At 35.4% G+C, this 21,984-nt stretch overlaps 2 protein-coding genes across 21 annotated transcripts; one reads left to right on the top strand and one right to left on the bottom strand.

Annotated features, from left to right (window-relative positions):
• Positions 1–379: 379 nt before the first annotated feature.
• Positions 380–8,323, bottom strand: LOC108205055 (folate synthesis bifunctional protein, mitochondrial-like). Of its 19 annotated transcripts, none has more exons than XM_064085878.1 (9): positions 8,213–8,323; positions 7,649–7,794; positions 4,908–7,332; positions 4,587–4,644; positions 4,396–4,512; positions 4,235–4,306; positions 4,063–4,127; positions 3,402–3,494; positions 380–1,145 (listed from the first exon to the last, which is right to left on the bottom strand). In XM_064085878.1, the coding sequence occupies exons 2-3, from the start codon at positions 7,725–7,727 to the stop codon at positions 5,867–5,869; spliced, it is 1,545 nt and encodes a 514-aa protein (XP_063941948.1). In that variant the 5' UTR covers positions 7,728–7,794; positions 8,213–8,323; the 3' UTR covers positions 380–1,145; positions 3,402–3,494; positions 4,063–4,127; positions 4,235–4,306; positions 4,396–4,512; positions 4,587–4,644; positions 4,908–5,866. The 19 variants fall into 19 exon arrangements, with proteins under 19 accessions (XP_063941948.1, XP_063941947.1, XP_063941956.1 ...); XM_064085877.1 differs by having other exon boundaries at positions 4,063–4,144; XM_064085886.1 differs by having other exon boundaries at positions 380–839; positions 1,069–1,094; positions 4,063–4,306.
• Positions 8,324–9,986: 1,663 nt separating this feature from the next.
• Positions 9,987–21,740, top strand: LOC108203312 (homeobox-DDT domain protein RLT1). Of its 2 annotated transcripts, none has more exons than XM_017372153.2 (18): positions 9,987–10,665; positions 10,846–11,328; positions 11,983–12,062; positions 12,517–12,807; positions 12,891–12,977; positions 13,069–13,233; positions 13,347–13,569; positions 13,716–13,816; positions 14,528–14,614; positions 14,745–14,897; positions 14,982–15,134; positions 16,009–16,627; positions 16,705–16,925; positions 17,043–17,582; positions 18,469–19,098; positions 19,253–19,357; positions 20,094–20,357; positions 20,624–21,740. In XM_017372153.2, exons 1-18 carry the CDS (start codon positions 10,545–10,547, stop codon positions 21,380–21,382), a joined length of 5,082 nt encoding a protein of 1,693 aa, XP_017227642.1. In that variant the 5' UTR covers positions 9,987–10,544; the 3' UTR covers positions 21,383–21,740. The 2 variants fall into 2 exon arrangements, with proteins under 2 accessions (XP_017227642.1, XP_017227637.1); XM_017372148.2 differs by having other exon boundaries at positions 9,988–10,665; positions 11,980–12,062.
• The last annotated feature ends 244 nt before the right edge of the window (positions 21,741–21,984 follow it).

The following is a 21,984-nucleotide window of genomic DNA, read 5'->3' on the forward strand; positions in this document are numbered from 1 at the left end:
TGATGCAGAGCCAGAATTTCCAGGTAGTTACAGAGTTGGAAAAAAAAATTAACTATATAAGTAAATAATAACTAAGATTAAGAGCCAGAATTTTCATGTAGAGAAAAAAATTAAGTCCAAGCTGGAAAATGAATTGTACAGTACAATAGTCCTTGCGTGCTCAGTCATTCCGTCTATCTTGTTCCAGTTGCCTACACAAAATTTACCAGTATGATATATATGCAGCCCTTCACCTAATCAGAAAGTAAAACAACAGGGCGTACTAGGGGCACCGTAGCAGTGAGTCAGTGACTAAAGTCTAACACAAGCTATAACAAAGATTACTATAGGCTGCGACCACTGCAATGGCTGAAAACTGAAAAGTAATCAACATCACCTCTAAAAATATACAATTGTAAAGTTATCTTGATTTTGGGGCAGAATCAATTAAAAAATTTAGTACACAATTATGCTCATTGACTAAAAGGAGTAAAAGGAACAATCAACAACTAGTATTTATGCCTGCGGTGCAGGGGTTTTGTATAATAAATAAAACTGACATTAAATTATCTTACGATGTTTACAGACATATAGCAAGTTTGAAACATATAGCAGCTCATTCCTCTCAGAGTCCATCATCCTATTCCTCGCGGAATAAAAGGTTCTCTCAGTCGAAATTGCTTAGCCGCCTGAGCCGTCTCGCATGTCATGTCCTTCACCGCGCCTGCCTTGTGCGAAACATAGCTGCCTGTTTGATCCTTGGACTCCACTGTTCGGTCCTTGGCAGATCCAACTATTTCAGAGGCCTTGTCCTTGGCAGCTTGGGCCTTGTCTTTCATTATATCAGCCATCTGTCCATTCTAACTGACCAACATATGTAATGCTATCTAAATTTTACTCCGATATCACATGCAAAAACAGAAAACTATACCAATTTTTTCAAACTTAAGCTAGGAGTGGTGAAATAATACATAGTAATGTGTAACTGCATTCTCAACCAAGCTACAATTCTTACCAAGTAATTGCAACAGCTATTGAACAATATATCCTCTAACAGTACTGCAGACAATAGAAAGCAATTCGGTTTACCTTGTAACTGAAGTTGTGCTCCTGTCCTGCATCACGTATATTGCATCGAGAAAATAAGTTTAACTCAGAACTCCAGGCTGAATCAAGAATGTTAGAAAATGGGTTAATTATCAAGTTAGTCACTGAAGTGGGCTTAATGTATCAAGTTGGTCACTGAATTCAAAACGGTATCAAGATGGTCACTAAAGTGGCCATAAATATCAAACAAGTACCTTGAAATATGAGTTCAAGCAGTAAAAATATTATTTATAAAGTTTTACACATTATTTTTAAATGTTACCAAAACCAAGTAAAAGGTTATGACTTCTAATATTTATGACAAAAAATTTAGATTTTATCAAGTTTATTTATTATTTATTTTTAATTAAAACAAAGAAATAACTATATAATAAAATATAAATAATAAATAAACTTGATAAAATATAAATATATTATTTTAAATACTAGAAGTCATAACCTTTTAGTTGGTTGTGGTAACATTTAAAAATAATGTGTAAAACTTTATAAATAATATTTTTAGTGGTTGAACTATATTTCAAGGTACTTGTTTGATATTTATTGCCACTTCAGTGACCATCTTGATACCGTTTTGAGTTCAGTGACCAACTTGATACATTAAACCCACTTCAGTGACCAACTTGATAATTAACCCGTTAGAAAATAGGCATATAAGGTTTTGAAATCATGAGCCAAAAGCAATGGACCATCACTGGTTCTCTATTTCAACCCTGCTGAACTTGTCACTGAAAATTTATCAAACCTGCTAGCATATAACTTCAATTACTCAGTATTACCCAGGGTAAAGAAGAAATTAGAATGAAATCTGACAAAACCTCCATCCTTCATTCAGAAACTCCATAATTGTCCTCATCACAATAAAAATATTGTAAAGTGTAATAGACGGGGAAAACCCATAGTTACATGGGTCGAGGTTCGATTCGATACGGGGGACGAAATCGGATACGCGAAACATTAGTTTCAGTGAATCCGGTACGACGGAACGTTTGGGTACGAAGGAACGTACGGGTACGATGAGTTATTTTAAAAAAATTAATATATTTACAGTAAATATACAGTTTAATCAATAACTTATACATTAATTAATATATTTTTAAAATTATATTAAATAAAATTGTTTTGAAATATTTTTTATGATTTATGAAGTGATTGGGCCGAAAAGGGCTATCATCAAACAATATGTATTTGCAAGTTGCAACAGTCACTGTTAATTCATTTTAAAATGTATTGGACTTGGAGATAAAAAGCCCAACACATATACCCTAGTAATCCTTTTATTGGCGGCCGATTGTGTTGCATATACTTACAGTACAGATATACACACACCCACCGTTCCTTTTCATCTTCACTCATTTTCTTCTTCTTTTGTGCATACAATCACAGCAAACGAAAAGTCAGAATCATCTAAATCATAGATCTGTTTATTCCCAGCAAGAACAATGGTGCGTACATTAAATCTGATGTTTTTCTTCTTAAAATAAACTTGGTCGTCGGAGTTTGTATGGGTCGCCGGAATTGATGAACCGGACGCGAATTATGGCGACCTGGGTCGGAAACGACCCTTGTTCCGGGTCGAACGAACTGGTTCGGGATACGTGGGGGCGTACCCGTTTCCTTGTAACTATGGGAAAACCAAACTACATGCTCCAGGGTTTCTTGTCGGCTAATTGTATTGCATACTCACGGACACTAAAATCAAAATCCCCTAACAAAAATTCGAGAAAAGGAAATAATTATGGTTAACTAAGCCATAACAGTCTAGCGCAATACAACAAATCCTAACTTCCTAACCCGACTATGCTAAAGCAGATAGGGAGTTAAAAATTAAATCAAATCGAACTACTCAACCCCTATCCTAATATGCACAGGCCTCATTTCACCATCATGTTATCACCAAGAGTATGCCTCCACATCTCCATAATCATGCTTGGCATAATATATAAACAAAATATTACATTACAATTAAGATCTACTAATATAACAACATAAACATAAAACACACGTAACCACATAATTATGATTGTTAAGAATATAAATGTCTAAATCATAAGAATTAATAAGCACAATACGAAAAAGCATTGTGCTTATTAATTCCCTGATAATATAACAAAGCTTAATTCAATACTAAAATTATCAAGTAGTTAATGGGATCTTGTGTGGTCTCTTTCATTTTTCAATTAACGAATTAAATTCTCATATAGCAGAAATAATTCTCATACGGCATCTGAATCTGCTCTGCTCATAAAATTCTCATGTGAAACACTCCACTCCACACAACAGACTCACACGCGAACACAAAATCGAAAGCTGAATACCTTCAGAAATTGCTTCTACAACCTTCCCCTTGTCCCCCTAAGCAGCAATGCGAATCTCCTAGACTAATTAACCTCAACAGAAAGATCTCCCATCTACAATAACAAAAAACACAATCTCAACATCCAAACACAAATTTCCCTCAACTTTATTTATAAGTTCCTGGTTCTAGTAAAAACTAAATTTAAATTGTTAAAGAGTTCCGAAGCAGGAAAACAATGTTTAATTACACTATCAGCTTTGCATTTGCCATAGCTCGCTCTTTTAATAGCAAAACTATTGTCTCGTACATTCACACTTAGTCATTATTTTAATTAAATTATGCAGCATTGAAATCTTGTTATGATACCAATGTCATCATACCAATGTCGTCATCTTGGAGATATTTGTTTATGTGTACATTCTCAGATGACATTTCAGAAAAACGGCTTCTTGTTTTACTATCCAAATTAGCCTGAGACCTTCGAGTCTTTGACCTTGTGCGACAGGTTCCAACAATGTTACTAATGTCAGACAACGGAGTTCTTGTTGTACAGTCTATGTTCTGTGGTGTCCTAGTTAAAGAACTCTTCTTCTTAAGACCTTACAAACAGACAAAATCATTTATTCTAAAATCAAATAAACATTGTGCTTACGCATAGACCGTGCTATAGATATTTATACCTTCATCTGATAAACTGGAGATGCGTTGATTAAAAGTCCCAGGACTTGCATGTTCTGGTGGAGTCCTGGTAAAAGAACTCTTCTTCTCAAGGCCACAAACAGACAAAATCGTTCAGTTTAGAATGAAATGAACATTGTGCTTTCACAAAATTAGTGCCACATATATGTGTACCTCCAACTGATAAACTGGAGATGCCTTGATTAACAGTCCCAGGAATTGCATGTGTTGGGTATGATGTATTTGCTAGAATTATATAAATCTGAATTAATTCCATTACATAATTACATAATACAAATTGTTTAAAAATCCAAAAGATAAGAATTTGAAAATACCACTGTTAGGAGGAGATAGCGGAGAAAGAGGATAACTAAATCTATTAGCCGAATTTCCAGAGATATTCTTTTTCCCTCCATATTTCTTGCGCTTTCTAACACTCTTTGGTTTGTAACCTAACAGATAGACAAAAAAATAAACGAATGCAGTTCACAATCTATGTATACCGCAAATAAACAAAAAATCGAACCTAGGATTATATCTTCGGAAGTAAACAACTGCCATGGTCTGGTGGAATCTTGATCATCCTAGCAAATGACAACTAACAGTTAGTACCAACAAAAATAAAAATAAATGAAATGAAATCCAAACATATCATAGATAATAACAGAATAAGAAGTTGTCTATTTCATTCAATTAAATTTGACATTGTATGATTTTCAAACAATTGAGCAGGTTGATTAACTGTAATATGTAATAAGGAGGAAGAACATAATGAGTAAATCAGAACTGATCTACACACTAATTTCAAATTCAAATTTGATTTGGTTATAATATTGGAAAGAATTACCAATTGCAGGTGCTGGGTTGTACTTGCAGCCGGCGGAGAGAAATCTTCCTGGAGAAGCCTTGCATTCGCTTCTATGCTCTGCAGCTTCGAGGTAAACAATCTGTGTGTGTAGGTTTTGTGTGCGTGTGAGTGCACGTGGGAAACAATAACGTGGTAGACTGATGTCCACTTATTAGCATAGTAGTAACGGTGGAAGTATTGTAATTCTTGGCAAGCTGAAGGGTAAAGTTTCAAGCGGGTGAAGCTACGGTAGCAAAGAGGCAACAGAATTTATTATATACATAGATGCATACTTCTACACAAAAACACAAGGTACTAAGAAAAAGAAAACATAGAATAAAATCTAAGAGTACAAGTGTAACTTACAGTGAAGACGACATTATACAATAATTTTTGTCACTGTGAAGCATGATTGCTGAAGTTGATGTAAATCATATGAAGTTCATAACGCATCTATAATAAAATAACCTGATACATCAAAAGCATCCTATTTATAAATGTTGTAAACAACACAAGTAGAACAACAGTCTTTCAAAGATCCAATACTCTTATAAAGGTGTTGGACGAAACCTTGTTCTAAAAAAAAAACTTCCTACTAATGCTTTAGGCCTCTCAGATTCAATATATTTTTCAATCAACTCGACCATTACCGATCTTCCTATACTTTTCTTCTGTCCAAAACCCCACTCCTATGGACCTCTGAACTGTCACATAACGAAATACATCCATCAATCACCACCTCATCTACAACTCGATCAGCCATGTGTACTTATCTCTTTTCTCATAAAACAATCAACAAGACAATCAAAGGTTGCATCCTCCACAGATATTCCTCTAGTGTTCATGCTTATTAAATATAAGTGAAAAACTCTATTTGGGTCATTTTAACAAAACCTGCATACTACTCTTTGTTTACACTAGCACAAAGGCTAGTATATTCCGACCTACAATACTCACAATCATGCAAAAGATGCTCTCCTTTCTATCATTGCATCACAAAGCCTTGCAGCATCCACGTTATCTTTAACATTGTGAACTCTCACAATATTTGCGCCCCCCAAAACCCCCATGGTAACTGAAGCAACAGTTGCTGGATCTCTATCACTTGCAGCAGATCGAGAACATATGTCTCCCAAGAATCTCTTTCTGGAAGGGCCAATTAATAGAGGCGCATGAGAAACAGCCAGGCTCTTCCTGGCAATCTCTGTTCGAATAGTTGGCAAACCCATAAGGATGTCCAAATTATGTTCAACTTTCTTTGAAAAACCAATTCCAGGGTCAATTATAATCTTCCAAGCTGGGATGCCCGCCAACTCTGCATCTTGAACACGCACACATAGTTCAGAAGCAACATCCTTACAAACATCATCATACTGAAGATTTTCACTGTTTTGCATAGTAGAGGGGTTACCCCTCATGTGCATTGCAACATAAGGAACCTTCAGTTCTGCAACAACATCAAGCATCTTCGAATCTAACAGACCACCGGAAACATCATTCACAAAATGAGCACCTTTACTGACAGCCTCAGATGCAACTTGCGAATAGAATGTATCCACAGACAGAAGCTTCCCTTCTGCCTCGGGCATTTTTAATATGGTCTCTAAGACTGGAATTAGTCTATCCAGTTCCTCCTCAGGTGAAATCCTAGATGCCATTGGACGGGTTGATTGCGCACCAATATCAATTATATCGGCCCCTTGCAATATCATCATTCGAGCCTGTGAAACTGCATCCTCCACAGACTGGTACTTTCCTCCATCGCTAAAGCTATCTGGAGTAACATTTAATATACCCATGACAGAGGTTTTTACAGACCAGTCCCATAAGCTATTCCCAACTGGTAACACCCTTTTCATCCCATCCTTTCCAATCAAAGATTGGCCACCAAGTTTTTCCCATGATTCAAAAATCCCACCAGGATGTATTGAATAGGAATGCCAACAGGCGACAACATCACTGTCTACATTAGATCCCAATAAATCGACCAGCGGAGCCATCACAAATGGTCTTTCCCATATTCGTTCGTGGGGAACAATTAGAGTTTCCGAATGAATCCTGTGTTTACCATATAGCAATATATCCAAGTCTATTGGTCTTGGCCCATATCTTATACCACCGGTACGACCCATATCCTTCTCGATTTTTTTAAGCACTCCCAATAACTCGTGAGGACCAAGTTTTGTAACACCTCTAATGGCAGAGTTGAGGAATCGAGGTTGCTCAGTAACATAAGCAGGCTCAGTTTCATACAGACAACCATGCCTCATTATATCGATTCCTGATCTCCTCATCAGCTGAAGGGCTTCATCAAAATTGTTAAGCCTGTTACCCACATTGCTTCCCAAGGCAATTACTACTTCCTCTTCTTGTGAATGTACTTCCACTGTAGAATCAGGGGATGAGTGAAAGAAAGAAGCAGGTGCTGCATAAAAGTCGGTAAATAATCATCAACAATACATGTCATTTTCTAATAAAACCTCATAGATTTCTGTCATAAAATTGTTAAATGAAAAAAAAAACAATAACAAAGGCCATGCTCTCATCCAAAGTCCTATGAAATTGATACGTTCCTGGTTAAATACGAAGACAGAATAATTTTTGATTGGATATGTGACGAGAAACGCAAACAAGTTACAGTATGGTGAACAATAAAAGGATAACATCAGAATTCATAATCAGTTCATAGTCTCCGCATTAAATTTGAAGTGCATTAGCCAAGACAAGTGAATGAGAACTACCTTTGCGAGATTTCAAGACAACGTTAGTCACACATTTAGTGGTGGGAGTCAGCCGCCTGAGAATACCTATGCCAGACATAATCCCTTTTCAGGACAATGACAACAATACAACAACTTCTCCGAATCTACAAAATTAATCCAAGGCACTGCAATTTTTAAAAAAACACATTACTCACCTCAGAACTCTTTAATGTACAGGAATATAACCGAAAAACAGATTCAACTTTATCAAAACTAACATAATGCATTCATTGCCTTGTAATTTCAAAAATTCAGGGTTCGATTAGAAAAGCAGCAAAATGTTTATGTATCTTTCTAGTCCTCAATTGGGTCAATATCAAAATCAATCAAGATTCAAGATTAGAAAGTCTAGAACAGATGCCTAATTCATTATGTTGTTATAAGCAAAATTTTATCCATCACAACCTAAAAGAGTATGTATATATTAGTATATATGTGTATATATAAATGTAAGTGAAGAACACATGGAAAGTAGAGACTGAATGATTATTACAGCACATAGAAGTGGGTGAAACACAGATAAAAATCCATTGAAGAAATTACCTTGAATATTTGTAGTAACCTAGTACAAGTGCAAGTGTAAGGAGTAACACACGATTCAAACGGCAACTAAGGCCACCCATGAGTGTTTGGTTTATTGGGACTGCCTGACCTCTCTGTTGGATTAAATTATAGTTTTCTTACCATTTCTGTGAAAAAAGAGGGGAAACATATTTTTTGGAATAAATTTTTTAATAAAAATTATATGCAGGGCCTTCTGGGTGCCCTGTGCAAAATTATAAATATATGCCCCAACAACAAAATTAATAAAAATTAATCATTTTTTATTATTATTTTGACATAATTATAAAATTAAAAAACTGGAAAAACAAGTAAAAGTTAGTAAGATATAATAATTATAAAAAAATATAATCATACAAAAACTAATTTAAATGTAAAATTTATTAAAATGTAAAACTCTAACTAGCTGATTAATTAATTCTAATTTAACTTTGTCATTGAATATATAAACATTAAATAGAAACTTAATTTAAAATAAATTTGAAATCCAAAAATTGAATTATTAAAAATAATATAATGTAAACGAGAACTAGTGTTGACCGTTGTATTTAATAAATTAAATTAGCAGTCTAAATTACTAATCAAATAGAATAATATTCTTATTACATATTTTCCTCATTAATTTTATTTTAAAAAAATTATAAATTACTTTATCATTAAGACTAATATAACTTTTTTTAAAATTTCTAAGATGATATTTTTTTCAATTAATAGATACATATACAATGTGCCCTCAAAAATATGGGCGTTGTTCAGTCTAACAACTCGCATACCCTCCGGCACGGCTTGATTATAGGTAAAAGAGGACGAGATAGTATTAAAAAAATTAACATGTGAGAAAATTATAATACTTTTTTTTTGACGGAAAAAATTATAATATTTAAAATTTAAAATTTGTCATCAATAGAGTTATTATGATATTTATATATATTGAATGTTTTATTCTTTTAGAGTACTGAAGGGGCATTATGTTTGACTCGAATTTAACAAATTTTACTGTGGGCGATGATAGTCATATTTATATACTTTTTAAAAAATTTAGTTTAAAAAGATTTAATCCAATATGACATAACACCGTGTGTCAAAATATAAAAAATGTATAGATATGATATTGTATTAGAATTATGTGTTTAATATAATATTGAGTCATTAATTTTAATTGATTTGATTAATATTTAGTAAATTTTACATTAGGTACATATAATTATATAAAAATGATAACATTAGTAAAATAAAAATTAATTCCTAAACATCATACACATTTACGTCTTTTAGTTATTCATCCAAGAACAAGAATAAAATATCTTGAAACAGGATGAATCGGTTTTAAATAAAAATATTTGAGACTCTAAAATGTTTGTAATTAAGTTCACACGAACATGTAATCGGTCCATGATTCGTTGCACCTGAGATCGAAAGATACTACGAATACTAGAGAGATTTTACATGCCGTAAGTTTGTAGCTTTTTTATAGATTAAACCTTAAAGCCAATGAACATTCAAGAAGCAAGAAGACACTAGTGTAGAACCAGGACTATGAACAACAGGACACAACTCACAAGTCCAAGAAAAAACAAGAAACCTTAAAATTTCAAACCCACAAAACAGATTTGACTGATTGATTTCCACATCCTCAAACAAAAGTTTACATGTCATTCAACCCAAAATACCAAAAAAACCCAGAAAACAATTAAACAACAAATGGACCACTCACATCAAACCCCTTAAATTAACTACTCTCCTTTAAAAAATAGATACTCACAAAACATTGAATGTACACATATGCATGCACATGAACACATGATAGTAAATCCCAATTTAACTCAATCCAAATCGATTGTCAAAAATAACGTTTGTTAAATCTTGAAAATTGAATAGAAAGAATCAAACCAACCCCCCTCAAAGAAAAAAATAAAAAGGGAAATCTAAATTAAAAAATTAAAACAATGGGAAAGATTGAAATTGTATACAGAACAACACCATGTTGCTATAATTTCTTAATCACTACTTTACTTTCTACAAATTCTATTCTTGTTTGTAATTACTGTTGTTTCTCTCTCTATCTATTTCGTACTATTTTAATTTCTGTGTATATGTATATACCCGATATAAATTCTATAATTTATATATTTATCATCATATGAGATGTTAGATTCCTCTAATTTGACTTGTTGGTTTCTTGGTTATTGGTTTCTTTGGTTATACGATAGATAAAAGAGATAAAGTTTGCATCTTTCTCTGTTACAAGCCTTAAGATTTGATTTTTGAGGGTTTCGAGATCCGTTGAATTGGTTGATTTGGTGATTGATCTGTGATGGATAGTGGGTCTGATGGAGAAAGCAATAAAAACAGTGGTCAAGTTGAGGGTTTCAAGAAGCCTAAACGCCAGATGAAAACCCCTTTTCAATTGGAAACTCTTGAGAGGACTTATGCTGGTATGTTTGAATTTTTGTGTGAAATTTTGTGTTTATGTTTGAATCTGATTTTGGGTGTGATTTTTTGTTCTGGGTAATTTTTGTTTTGTGATTTTTAGCCTATTTGTGTGATATATGATTTTGGTATGTTTCCCGTATGTTTTGATGTTTGTGTTGATGGGGTTTTGATGGTTTGAGCAGCTGAGATGTACCCATCTGAGGCGATAAGGGCTGAACTCTCTGTGAGATTGGGATTGACGGATAGGCAACTGCAGATGTGGTTTTGCCATAGAAGATTGAAGGATAAGAAGGAAGGGTCAGGGTCGGGGAAGAAGACTCCAGCAGCTGCAGTGGGTAACAAGGGGATGATTAGTTCATCTAGAGATATAGTAAAGATGGAAGAGCAAGGTAGTGATGGAGGGTTTGGGTCTATGTCTAGGTCAAGATCAGGGTCAGGGTCAGGGCCAGGGTCAGGGCCAGGATCTGATTCGAGTCAGTATGACGATGATTTGCCATTGGTGCGGAGGAGTTACGTAATGTCTCCACAGGAAGCGATGATGCAGAGAGTTATTGCATGCGTTGAGGGGCAACTGGGTGAGCCATTAAGGGAAGATGGCCCAGTCCTTGGCATGGAATTTGACGAAGTTCCTCCTGGTGCATTTGGGGAGCCTATAAGTGCCGCAGGTGTGTCTTTATTGGTGATATTGTTGTATCTGCACATGCATGCTTAGTTTTTTCTCTCTTAAATAAGATAGGCACTTTATACTAAGTTATTTGATAATACTAAGTTGAAGGACTATTATGAGTGCTGCAACCAACAATGCAGACATTGTTATGTTTTGGGTCTAATTAATTGCTAATTTTATATATAGGTTCATATAATAAGTTTGAAGTAAAAGGGAGGGTGAGTGAGGATTCGAACCCTTGACTTGGGTTGCGGGTGGGGAATTGGCCTCCACTAGGGTATCTCGATTTGGTGATTACTCTATTAAGTAGTATTTAATAAGCATGCAATCAGTTATCTGTCATACAGTTTCTTTTAGTTACATATTTGAGCAGCACATCCCTTAAGTTAAGTCCGCAGATGTGTTCATTTAGCAGCACACATAAAAGTTGCAGCACTACTATATGTAGCAAGATCATAGATGATTATACCAGTATGATTTATATTGTTCCATTTTTATTTGTTTTCTGTTGCTATAGAATATCATTACCATTTATTCTGTTGAATGTCATAACTTTACTCTTCACTTTACACACACACACACACACACACATCTTCTGAACAGGTTTTGCTGTTATGGTTCTGACCTTTTTTTTCTGTTTCTTTTGCAGCAGTAATTACGGAACCTTGGGGACGTTCTGGGAATTTTTATGAGGGCAAGATGGTCGAGAGATCTAAACCCAAAAAAATTAAAGTTGGTCCCTTATTTCTGAACTCAAATGCTATTTTTTTCCTTCTAATTTTATCTGGCATGTTTTGTGTTTTCAAGAAAGTGCTAGGAAACTCATATTTATTGATCATCAGCTTGTAATTTTGGTAGCAGTACTAGAGTATAGAGTAGGCAGCCTACTAAATGCAAAAACAGTGGTTTGATGTGTTGCTTTTTATATAAATAAGAGATACCTGTAGAGGCTTTGTAAGTACTAATTTCATGCAAATACTTTATCTGATGATCTTCCTTTCAGCCTCCCTGTGTTCCTCTTGGCATTTATTTATAAAAGGAGTATTTTAATACATATGCATCCTTCGCATGTTCATGATATTGTATTATCGTGTTTAGAGGAAGAAAAGATTGGTTTTCACAAAGTTGAAAATATTATTCTATTCTGAAGATTTATTTTTTAAGTTCTGAATTTGAATACTCTCAGGCTGCGGATAGAAGTTTTTCCGAACCTGCTGAACCTAGTTCCAGACCTGATTCGTATGGAAGAAGCCCATCTCACTTCTATATTTTGCCTGCTGATGTTTCTAATGTGAAAAGATCACCCCTCATGCAAGGCTCTGGACAATTGTCTAGGGAATATGGTGCTCAAGTGCCATCATCCAGTTATAGTTCGTTAAATCACAAAGTAGTTCAAGAACAATTTTCTTCACCTCCAAATAATAATGAATCTATTCTAAAAACAGAAGATGTATATCAAATAGGACAGAAGCGCAAGGTATCTGAATGTTACATACCAATTTATTTATGCATTTGCCAGGAAGATCGAAAAATTGTCTCATATGATCTAATGTGTTGCAGAGTGATGAAGTTCGAACCGGAAAAGATGTTGCCCATGAGAAAAGGATTCGCAAGGAACTTGAGAAACAAGATCTGTTAAGGCGAAAGGTTTGATCTTGTAGTTATAATCTCAGAATTTCGAATAGCACTTGTATAAATTACTTAATCGTGTCCTTGCATGGTTAACCTTTTGCTACAGAGGGAAGAGCTAATGAGGAAAGAAATGGAAAGGCAAGAGCGTGAAAGGAAGAAGGAAGAAGAGAGAATGATGCGAGAAAAGATGCGGATGGAGGAGAAATATCAGCGCGAGGAAAAACGTGAAATTGAAAGGAGGGAGAAATTTTTGCAGAGGGAGCTTTTGAAAGTAGGACTATGACCTAAAAAGAGACAACTTTCATTTTATCAGAACAAAAATTGAGATGTGTATCTCTCTGTTCTTAAGTACTTCTAAAAGTCTTTTTCCTTCTTTAATGCAAGGCTGAAAGAATGAGACAAAAGGAAGAGCTTCGCAGAGAGAGAGAAGCAGCGAAACAAAAAGCAGCTATGGAGAAGGCAGCGTTACGCAGAGTTGCCAAAGAATCATTGGAGCTGATTGAGGATGAACGTCTGGAATTGATGGAATTGGCTGCTTCAAGCAAAGGATTACCTTCAATTATTTCCCTTGATTATGATACTTTGCAGAACCTGGAATCATTTAGAGGTTAGTCTTGCTTCACAATCTTCTTCTGGCTTGTCTGCTTGTTCATTCAAATGGAATATCCACTTTTAGACAGTCTAGTCATATAAGTTACTACACTAGTGTCAAATGTTTTTATTTAGTAGCTGACCAAACATCTTGTTCTGCAGATTCTTTATGTGCATTCCCTCCTAAGGATGTGCAACTGAAAAAACCGTTCTCAATACAACCCTGGATTGATTCAGAGGACAACATTGGTAACCTTCTTATGGTATGCGCCCTCAGTTGTTAATTTTTTGTTTTAAGTGAACTAGTGAAGTGGTTGAGTAGTGCTCATGTGCATATTGATGCACACATATTGTATAATGTGGAATGTAATACCTTAATTGGCACTTGGCTGCATGTCATCTTTGGAGTAGGTAATTATAATAGTTTGGCATGCTTGGTTAGATTATACATATATGTATGAGCCTGTGGAGTATTTTTCCTTGTAGCTAGACACGAGGGTAGCCAGTGGAAAGGGAAATTCTCTTTTAAATATTAAATCTGTAATGGTAAATGCCTAACGATTTTGCTTCTGCTGCAACCTAATTTAACAGTAAGCAAAAACTATTGCAAGTTTGCAGCGTAATATATATTTTCCCGTTAACTCCTATGCTACGGGGAATTAAACTACTCTCATATGTCTATGCATAACCCCCCTTCCCCCTCATTCTTGGAAGATAAAGGACTAGGATTATATCCAATGTAGTTTATTAACTTCTTGAAACAAATGGAGTATCCTTCTGTTGGATATATGATATCTGCACATTATGGTAAGTTGGTAAAATGTTGATGTGATGCATTTGCCTGTGTATTATCAGTTATGCATGCCATAAATAGGAACTGGTTACTATTTGCAATGACTGTGACCCCATTTTATGCCTGAAGACTGAAGAGGATAATATTTTCATATTTTTAACATCCTGCTATTTGGCTTCAGGTTTGGAGATTCTGTGTCACCTTTTCTGATGTTCTTGGTCTTTGGCCCTTCACTCTAGATGAATTTATTCAAGCACTACATGATTACGTAAGTTACCTTTCAGGTCTTGGATCTGTTACATCCTAAGTATCTATTGATATTCTTGCAGCTTAATGTGTTTCTTGTTCATTTCCTTAACTTGACATCGCAACATGTCTTCTCTGCTTCACTACACCAGGATTCGAGGTTGTTGGCTGAGATACACATTGCTCTACTAAATCTAATTATAAAAGATATTGAGGAGGGTGCAAGGACTCCAAGCGGCGGAGCAGGAACTAATCAATATACTGTTGCTAATCCTGAAGGTGGACATCCTCATATTGTCGAGGGGGTAGGTTCATATCTGTTCAAGTTACTTTAGTGCATATCCATATATAGCTTTATTATGCCTTACTATGTGCAATATCTATGTCAGGCATTTTTGTGGGGTTTTGATATACGCAGCTGGCAGAAGCACTTAAACCCATTGACCTGGCCTGAAATTTTGCGGCAATTTGCACTCTCAGCCGGATTTGGGCCACAACTGAGGAAGGAGAGTACTGAACCAAAGCACATGCATGACAATGAGGTGCCTTTCTTCTGCTTTTCTCTTGCAGCGTGATGCGTTAGGGTACTTGTAGATTGGCCTATGATAAGTCATTTAGCTCATATAAATTGCGTTAACTTTTTCTAGTTGAATATGTGCACAAGGTGCAATGAAGTGGTTATAGGAAGACCCCAAAATCTTTCTGATTGGAGAAGCCAAGAGAATTGATTACATCAACAGTTTTGCTTTGGTTAATAAGATTAAGGGACATGTTTAAATGTCTGAATGGCGACTCGTGAGGAGAGAGTCTCAGTAGTCGATAATCATTTCTATCTGCTTTTCAGTATGTGGGATTTACAATATTAGTATAGAAAATAAAAAAACAGCTTGAAACTAAGACAACGAACTATAGGCTATAGCTAAATTAATACACTATTACACTCTCCGCCCCAAAATTGTTTAAAATCAAAATTTTTTTCTACGGCAAATATAGTAAAATATTTCCTCGTACCATTATAAATGGATTATGTTTGTACAAGTAGGTGGAGGCGTTTATACAGTTAACCTTGATTAAGTAATAATTGATAAAGTAATAACCTCATTAAAGTTAGTACTTTTTTCTGGCCCCAACATAATGTAGATAGTGTATTTTTACTCTCAATAAAGTAATATTTCTTTCTTGGTCCCAAAGTTGTTGCTTTAAAGAGGTTTAAATGTATTAGGATTTTTGACATAAGTAGATGAAGATAAACATATTATTTGGTTGTGACAGCTGAATTCTTTTTTCTGATTAATCGCTCATTAATATACTATTATTTTTCGTCAAAGTTGCTTCGAGAAACATATGTGTGTGTGCGCATCAAAAGTAACGTGGGGCATTAAACTACCAATTCACATAAATAAACTGTTTTTGCAGGTCAAAAGTTGTGAAGATATAGTTTCTATGCTACGCAATGGTTCAGCTGTAGAAAATGCAGTTGCTGTAATGCAAGAAAAAGGATCGTCTCTCCAGCGCAGATCGAGGCATCGATTAACCCCCGGGACAGTGAAATTTGCTGCTTACCATGTTCTTTGTCTTGAGGGTGGTAAGGGACAAACAGTACTAGAACTTGCAGAAAAGATTCAGAAATCTGGTCTACGTGATCTATCAACAAGCAAGACACCAGATGCCTCTATTTCTGTTGCTTTATCCAGGGACCCAGTTCTCTTTGAGAGAATTGCTCCTTCAACTTACTGTGTTCGACCTGCTTTTAGGAAGGATCCTGCTAATGCAGAGGAAATACTTGCAGAAGCTAGGGAAAAGATACAGAAGTTTTCTAATGGCCTTTTAGCAGAGGAAACTGCTGATGATGTTGAGAAAGATGATGATTCTGAATCTGATGTTGCTGAGGGTCCCGAATTTGATGAATTGAGTACTCTGTCCAATGTAAATAAAGACGGTGGTCTCTATGAAGTTGGCTCTTTGTCAGGAAATGCAGTTGATATTTCTTGTAATGCTGTGTCATCAGATCTGCAAAATGACCTTGATGTTCCTGGTAAGTTTACTTTGTTGCTAGGTGTTATATATTTCATAGTCTTCTATGATGAGTTTATTAATAATGAATTCTGATAGGTAATCCTATGGATAAAATATATAATTCTGGCAAAGATGTGGCTTCAAGTGATCCTGCTCAAGGAGTTGCAGAGATTGATGAAAGCAAATCTGGGGAGGAATGGGTCCAGGGACTTAGTGAAGGAGAGTATTGTGTTCTCTGTGTTGAGGACCGTCTTAGTGCCCTTGTTGCTATAATTAGTGTTGTGAATGAAGGGAACATTATTCGTGCAGTTCTAGAGGTAAGTTTCTAACAATTTTGATTAAATAAAACAGCTTAGTTAATATATTATCAGATGAGGCAATAATTTACAGCATCTTTGATATTTTTATTCTGTCTAATATCTTATGCATCACAGGATCGTCTAGATGCAGCAAATGCTCTTAGAAAGCAAATGTGGGCCGAAGCACAACTAGATAAAAGACGCTTAAAAGATGAAAATTTGAGTAAATTTCATGATCCTTGCTTAACTGATGCAGCTGATGGCAGCTACAGTCCATCAGGAGTTCCTGAAAATAAGAATATTGAAGTTGCTCTTGACACTGCAATTAAAGAAGAGCCTTTTGTCGGTCTAGACAATATCAGGAAGGAACATAATAATCTTTGTGGCACGAATTATGAGAGGAATCTAGTGGTAGAAAATACCTCCATGAATCAGAATACTCCCACAGTTCAGCATAATGGGTCTACATCGGAAAGGTCAAGGTTACAGTTGAAATCTTTTATTGGTCACAGAGCAGAAGAAATGCACGTGTACAGATCTTTGCCTCTTGGTCAAGATCGAAGGCATAATCGTTACTGGCAATTTGTTGCATCTGCTTCTAGACATGATCCTGGTTCTGGTAGAATCTTTGTTGAATTACGTGATGGTGGTTGGAGGATGATTGATTCTGAAGAGGTACTGTTTTTTTTATTGGTTCTGCAATTTTATATAGATTCCAAATGCAGCAGAAGTTTGATATATATATTTTCATTATCTATATGTCCCTGTTTGGAAATTAGAGGTTTGGGGAAAAAATTAGAGGTTTGAACCATATTAGAGGTTTGACCATGTCAATCATCTAATATTGGTTTTGGTAGTTAGTGTATTGAAATAACGGTTTGGACTCAAAAAGCTAATTTTGCAAAAGCGACTTGGAGGATCTTTTTAATTAGCGGATTGACATGTGTCTAGTTGAAGTACAAAAGGCTAATCAAATAGCTATTTACCAAACAATTTCATCCAAAGCAGTTTATTCAATCTGCAAGTCAGAACAACTACTTCAATCAGCTAGTCAAAAACAACTAATTCAATCCGCTAAGAGCTAACCACTAACCGTTAATTCAATCCCTACTCATGTTACATTTTACTTTTTTAATTAATAAGATGATATATGAAGACCATACTACCTCTGGTCCTTTATATAGGTTGTTTGCCTTTTTGCACACAATTCTCAAGGTTTTAGAGATATTTAAATTTAATCTTTATTTTTACAAAAATGTATATAAATTTAATATTAAATTTCAGATAAAGAATTAAAAATATTTAATTGCAACTATCTGTGAATAGGACATTGAATCAAGCAATTTAACAGACAAAAGGGAGTATAAGTTCCAAGACAGTTTACTAGTCAGTAATCTGGATTTTGTATTTTTCACAATATTCTGGTAATAATATGGTTTCACGTTACATTTCACACACACACACACACACACACACACACACATTGTCACTAATAATTTTATTGTTGTACAATTTGCAATAACTAGCCTTTTTTACTCATTTAGCTTTTGTATTAATATAGGCATTCAATTCTCTTTTGGTTTCTTTGGATACACGTGGAATAAGGGAATCACACTTGCACATAATGCTTCAACATTCCCAGACTTCTTTCAAGGAGAACTTGAGAAGGAATTTGCAGCTGTTTGATATTGTTGGTAATGCCAAAAACAGTACTGAAAATCAAGTGACTGAAATGGATTATTGTTCTGGTTATCTTGCTGGCCACAGAAGTCCTAGAAGTGCTGCATGTGATTCGCGTACTGCTTTGTCAGAATCGTCTATATCCTTTAGAATTGACGTTGGGAAGAATGAAATTGAGAAATTAAATGCCTACAAGAGATATCAAGTGTTAAAGTCTTGGGTGTGGAAGGAGTGCATCAATTCAATGAACCTAAATGCTAGGACAAGTCGAAGAAAAGGCTATATGCCTCTTTTGGGAATTTGTGATTTCTGTTTCGACACATTTCTTTTTGAAGATAATAGGTGTCCTTCTTGCCAGAGGACATTTAGTATTACAGGCGAGGGGTTGAATTATTCAGCATCTTTGATCCAATGTGAAGAGCAGTGGCAAGTAAACCCCAGTAAGCCAATTGCTTTGGATTCTTCTTTCCCTCAAATCAGACTAATCAAGGCTCTCTTGTCTTTCATCGAGGTGAGGAGAACTTTCCACTAAAAATATTACTATTGATGGAGTAGTTATATGCTTATAACCTTATCGTTTTACCTTAATTGGGGATAACTTTTTTATGCTGGTTTTGTTGGTTGTCATTTTTTGTGATCACAGTCATTATGTGTGTGAATGACAGGTTTCTATTCCACCTGAGGCTTTTCAATCTTCCTGGACATGCGACCGTAGAAGTACTTGGGGGAAAAAGCTGCAGAATGCATCTTCTGTAGGGGATTTGCTTCAGGTATCACGTTGCTACTTCCATTTCACTCTTATGGCGGGGAGGGAGGGGGATTTGGTCTGTTATTGTGGATTATCATTGCCTGTACAGAATGGCTGACACTACGTTATTCTATTTCAAATTCCAATATCTATTATGTCTGCTCCATAAAGAGCTTTCTTTAATTGTCTTGCTAAACTTAATAATACTAATTTTCTTGACAAGTTTTAAGATGGGAGACACATGACCTCCATTGTTATGTTAGTCAAGTGATATTTAAAGTTACTTGCATGAGACAAGATAATTAAGCTCTTCGTTAAGTACAAACAAGTTAGATCTATTTTCCAGAGATTGAATCAATGAAATGATTGCTGTTGGATGTTTTTTTTTTTTTGAATGGGCATGAGTGGGAATGTGTTTTGGAGATTCTATCGAATAGATACCGCAGTATATATTTCGTCTTTAGCAACTTGGTCATCTAATAAATATTTTTCAACTACAATACAGCCGGCTCATTTGCTAGTTTACCTTTTATTTAAAATTGTTTGGTTGAATTTCATGTCTAAATATCAGCAGATTTTCATGTAAAGCATGCACCATTTCAGGAGGATGCATGCTGCCTCCTTTTTAATTTATTTTCAAACAAAGACCTGAGGACTGTGTATCATGAAGGGCATGTAGCAGGAATTCTTTCTTAATGTCATATATGATATATATAATCACAGCATATAGACTTCTCAGTGTCAGACATTCTTTGCAGATTCTAACTCAATTGGAGGGTGTAATAAAGCAAGATTATTTATCATCAAATTACGAGACAACGGCCGAATTGCTTGGTTTCTGTACTTTATCAGGAAAGGCAGCCAAGGAGTCTGATCCTGAACTTGTTCCACAACTTCCTTGGATACCTCAAACTACTGCTGCTGTAGCTTTGCGGCTTTTAGAGCTTGATTCCTCCATTTTCTACACTCCACTTCAGAAAGCTGCCGAGACTAATAGTGTCACAGAAGCTGGGAATTTTACAGTTAAGTTCTTCTTCCATTTTCATTGTGAAAAAGGCCAAAAAATAAATAAAAAGATGACTGATTAATTCTATTACTGTATGTGGGGTCGGGTTGGTGGAATTATTCTGCGTGGATTGACAGCAATACAACTCTTAACTGTTATGGATGCTTTTTTGATCTTGATAACAGTGACAATTGGATAAAATTAAAAGATGGCTATTTATTCTAATTAAATAATAATATCTCTTCATAAAATATGTTGCTGAGTTGGCTTTATTATCTGCAGAAGCTTTCGTCAAGGTCTACTTTTTTGAAGGATGTTCGAAAGGCTGAATCAACACAGGTACCACAGTCTGGTTCCGGGAAGCAGGTGATTCGTGGTCGTGGTGGTGCTCGTCCTCGTGGAAAGTCTCAGAAAAAGGTTCCGGGTTCAAGATCAGGATCTGGCAAGCAAAGTATAAAAGTGAAGAAACCATTGACTCAAATTCTTATGCAGCCGGGAGAAAACATGCTTGTACAGAGACATAAACATGGACAGGTGCAGGAACAGGGACAGAATCATAAACGTGGTCCCCGCACAGTGAGGAGGAGACGTGAGAGTAGAACTGAGGACATGGTGCTTGGTAATTTTGGTGGCCACAGTAGTTTTGTCATCAAGGAAACACCAAGAAACTTCAATGAGAGGGAATGGATTAGTGAAGAAATGCGGTCAATGCAAAATGAGCATCCTGATAATAATACTACAGAAGAAAGTGAATCCGATGACAATGCCGACACAACTGGGTACAGGGAGCAGAGATGGGAACCTAAGTATAATGTAGCGGCTCACCCAAGTACATGGGATCCGGTGGAAATGAGTGATGAGGATGCATATGACGCTGTTAATGATTTTGTAGAAGACGACGACAATATGGAGCAAGATATAGATATGAATTACGGCTCAGTCAGAAATAACTTGGATGATGATGTAGATATGAATGATGGCTTAGTCGGAAACAACGATGAAGAGAGCTTTGAAACCTCTGGAGAAGACTATAGTGACTGAAGTACAAAATGTTGTATGACCAAAAGTAAAGTTTTCGGGTAACTTTGAGTTAGTAGCTATCCTTTTTTATTTTTTTATTTAAAGTTACATATTATAGAAGTGCAGCTGCATTAAGTGGTTGTTCTTTTGTGTATAATCATAGAGTTAGGTTTTTGATTCTTGATCCTTTCAGTGTAATAGAGGAAATAGATTGGCTCATGAGGGAAAAAAAAGAGAAAGAATGTGCCAGTTAAATTAGAGCATAATTGTTCGTGTAAAATTATTGCTGTAATTGCCTATGCAATTTGGAGTACCCCTCCTACGCCATTGAAGAAGTTAATTTATATTTTATATTAACCTCTTAATTCTTGCGTGACAATCCTGGAGAGCAAGTCAATTTGTTTTTGTAATGTAATTTGCTGCCTTTGCTGATTTGTTAGAACAGTGAGAGCCCATAACCATTTTTTTTGTAATAGCATAACATTGCAGAGGAGAAACTCGAAACTTAAAATGGCTTAAACTTGACACCAATAAAAAAGAGGGTTGCAAAAAATATCGTTGGCCCTTGGTGTCATGATGGTACGAATACTACTGGTAAGAAGATATCTTGACTTATTATTTTG

The sequence above is a fragment of the Daucus carota genome, chromosome 1 (assembly GCF_001625215.2).
Source record: "Daucus carota subsp. sativus chromosome 1, DH1 v3.0, whole genome shotgun sequence".
NCBI classification, from domain to species: Eukaryota; Viridiplantae; Streptophyta; class Magnoliopsida; order Apiales; family Apiaceae; genus Daucus; species Daucus carota.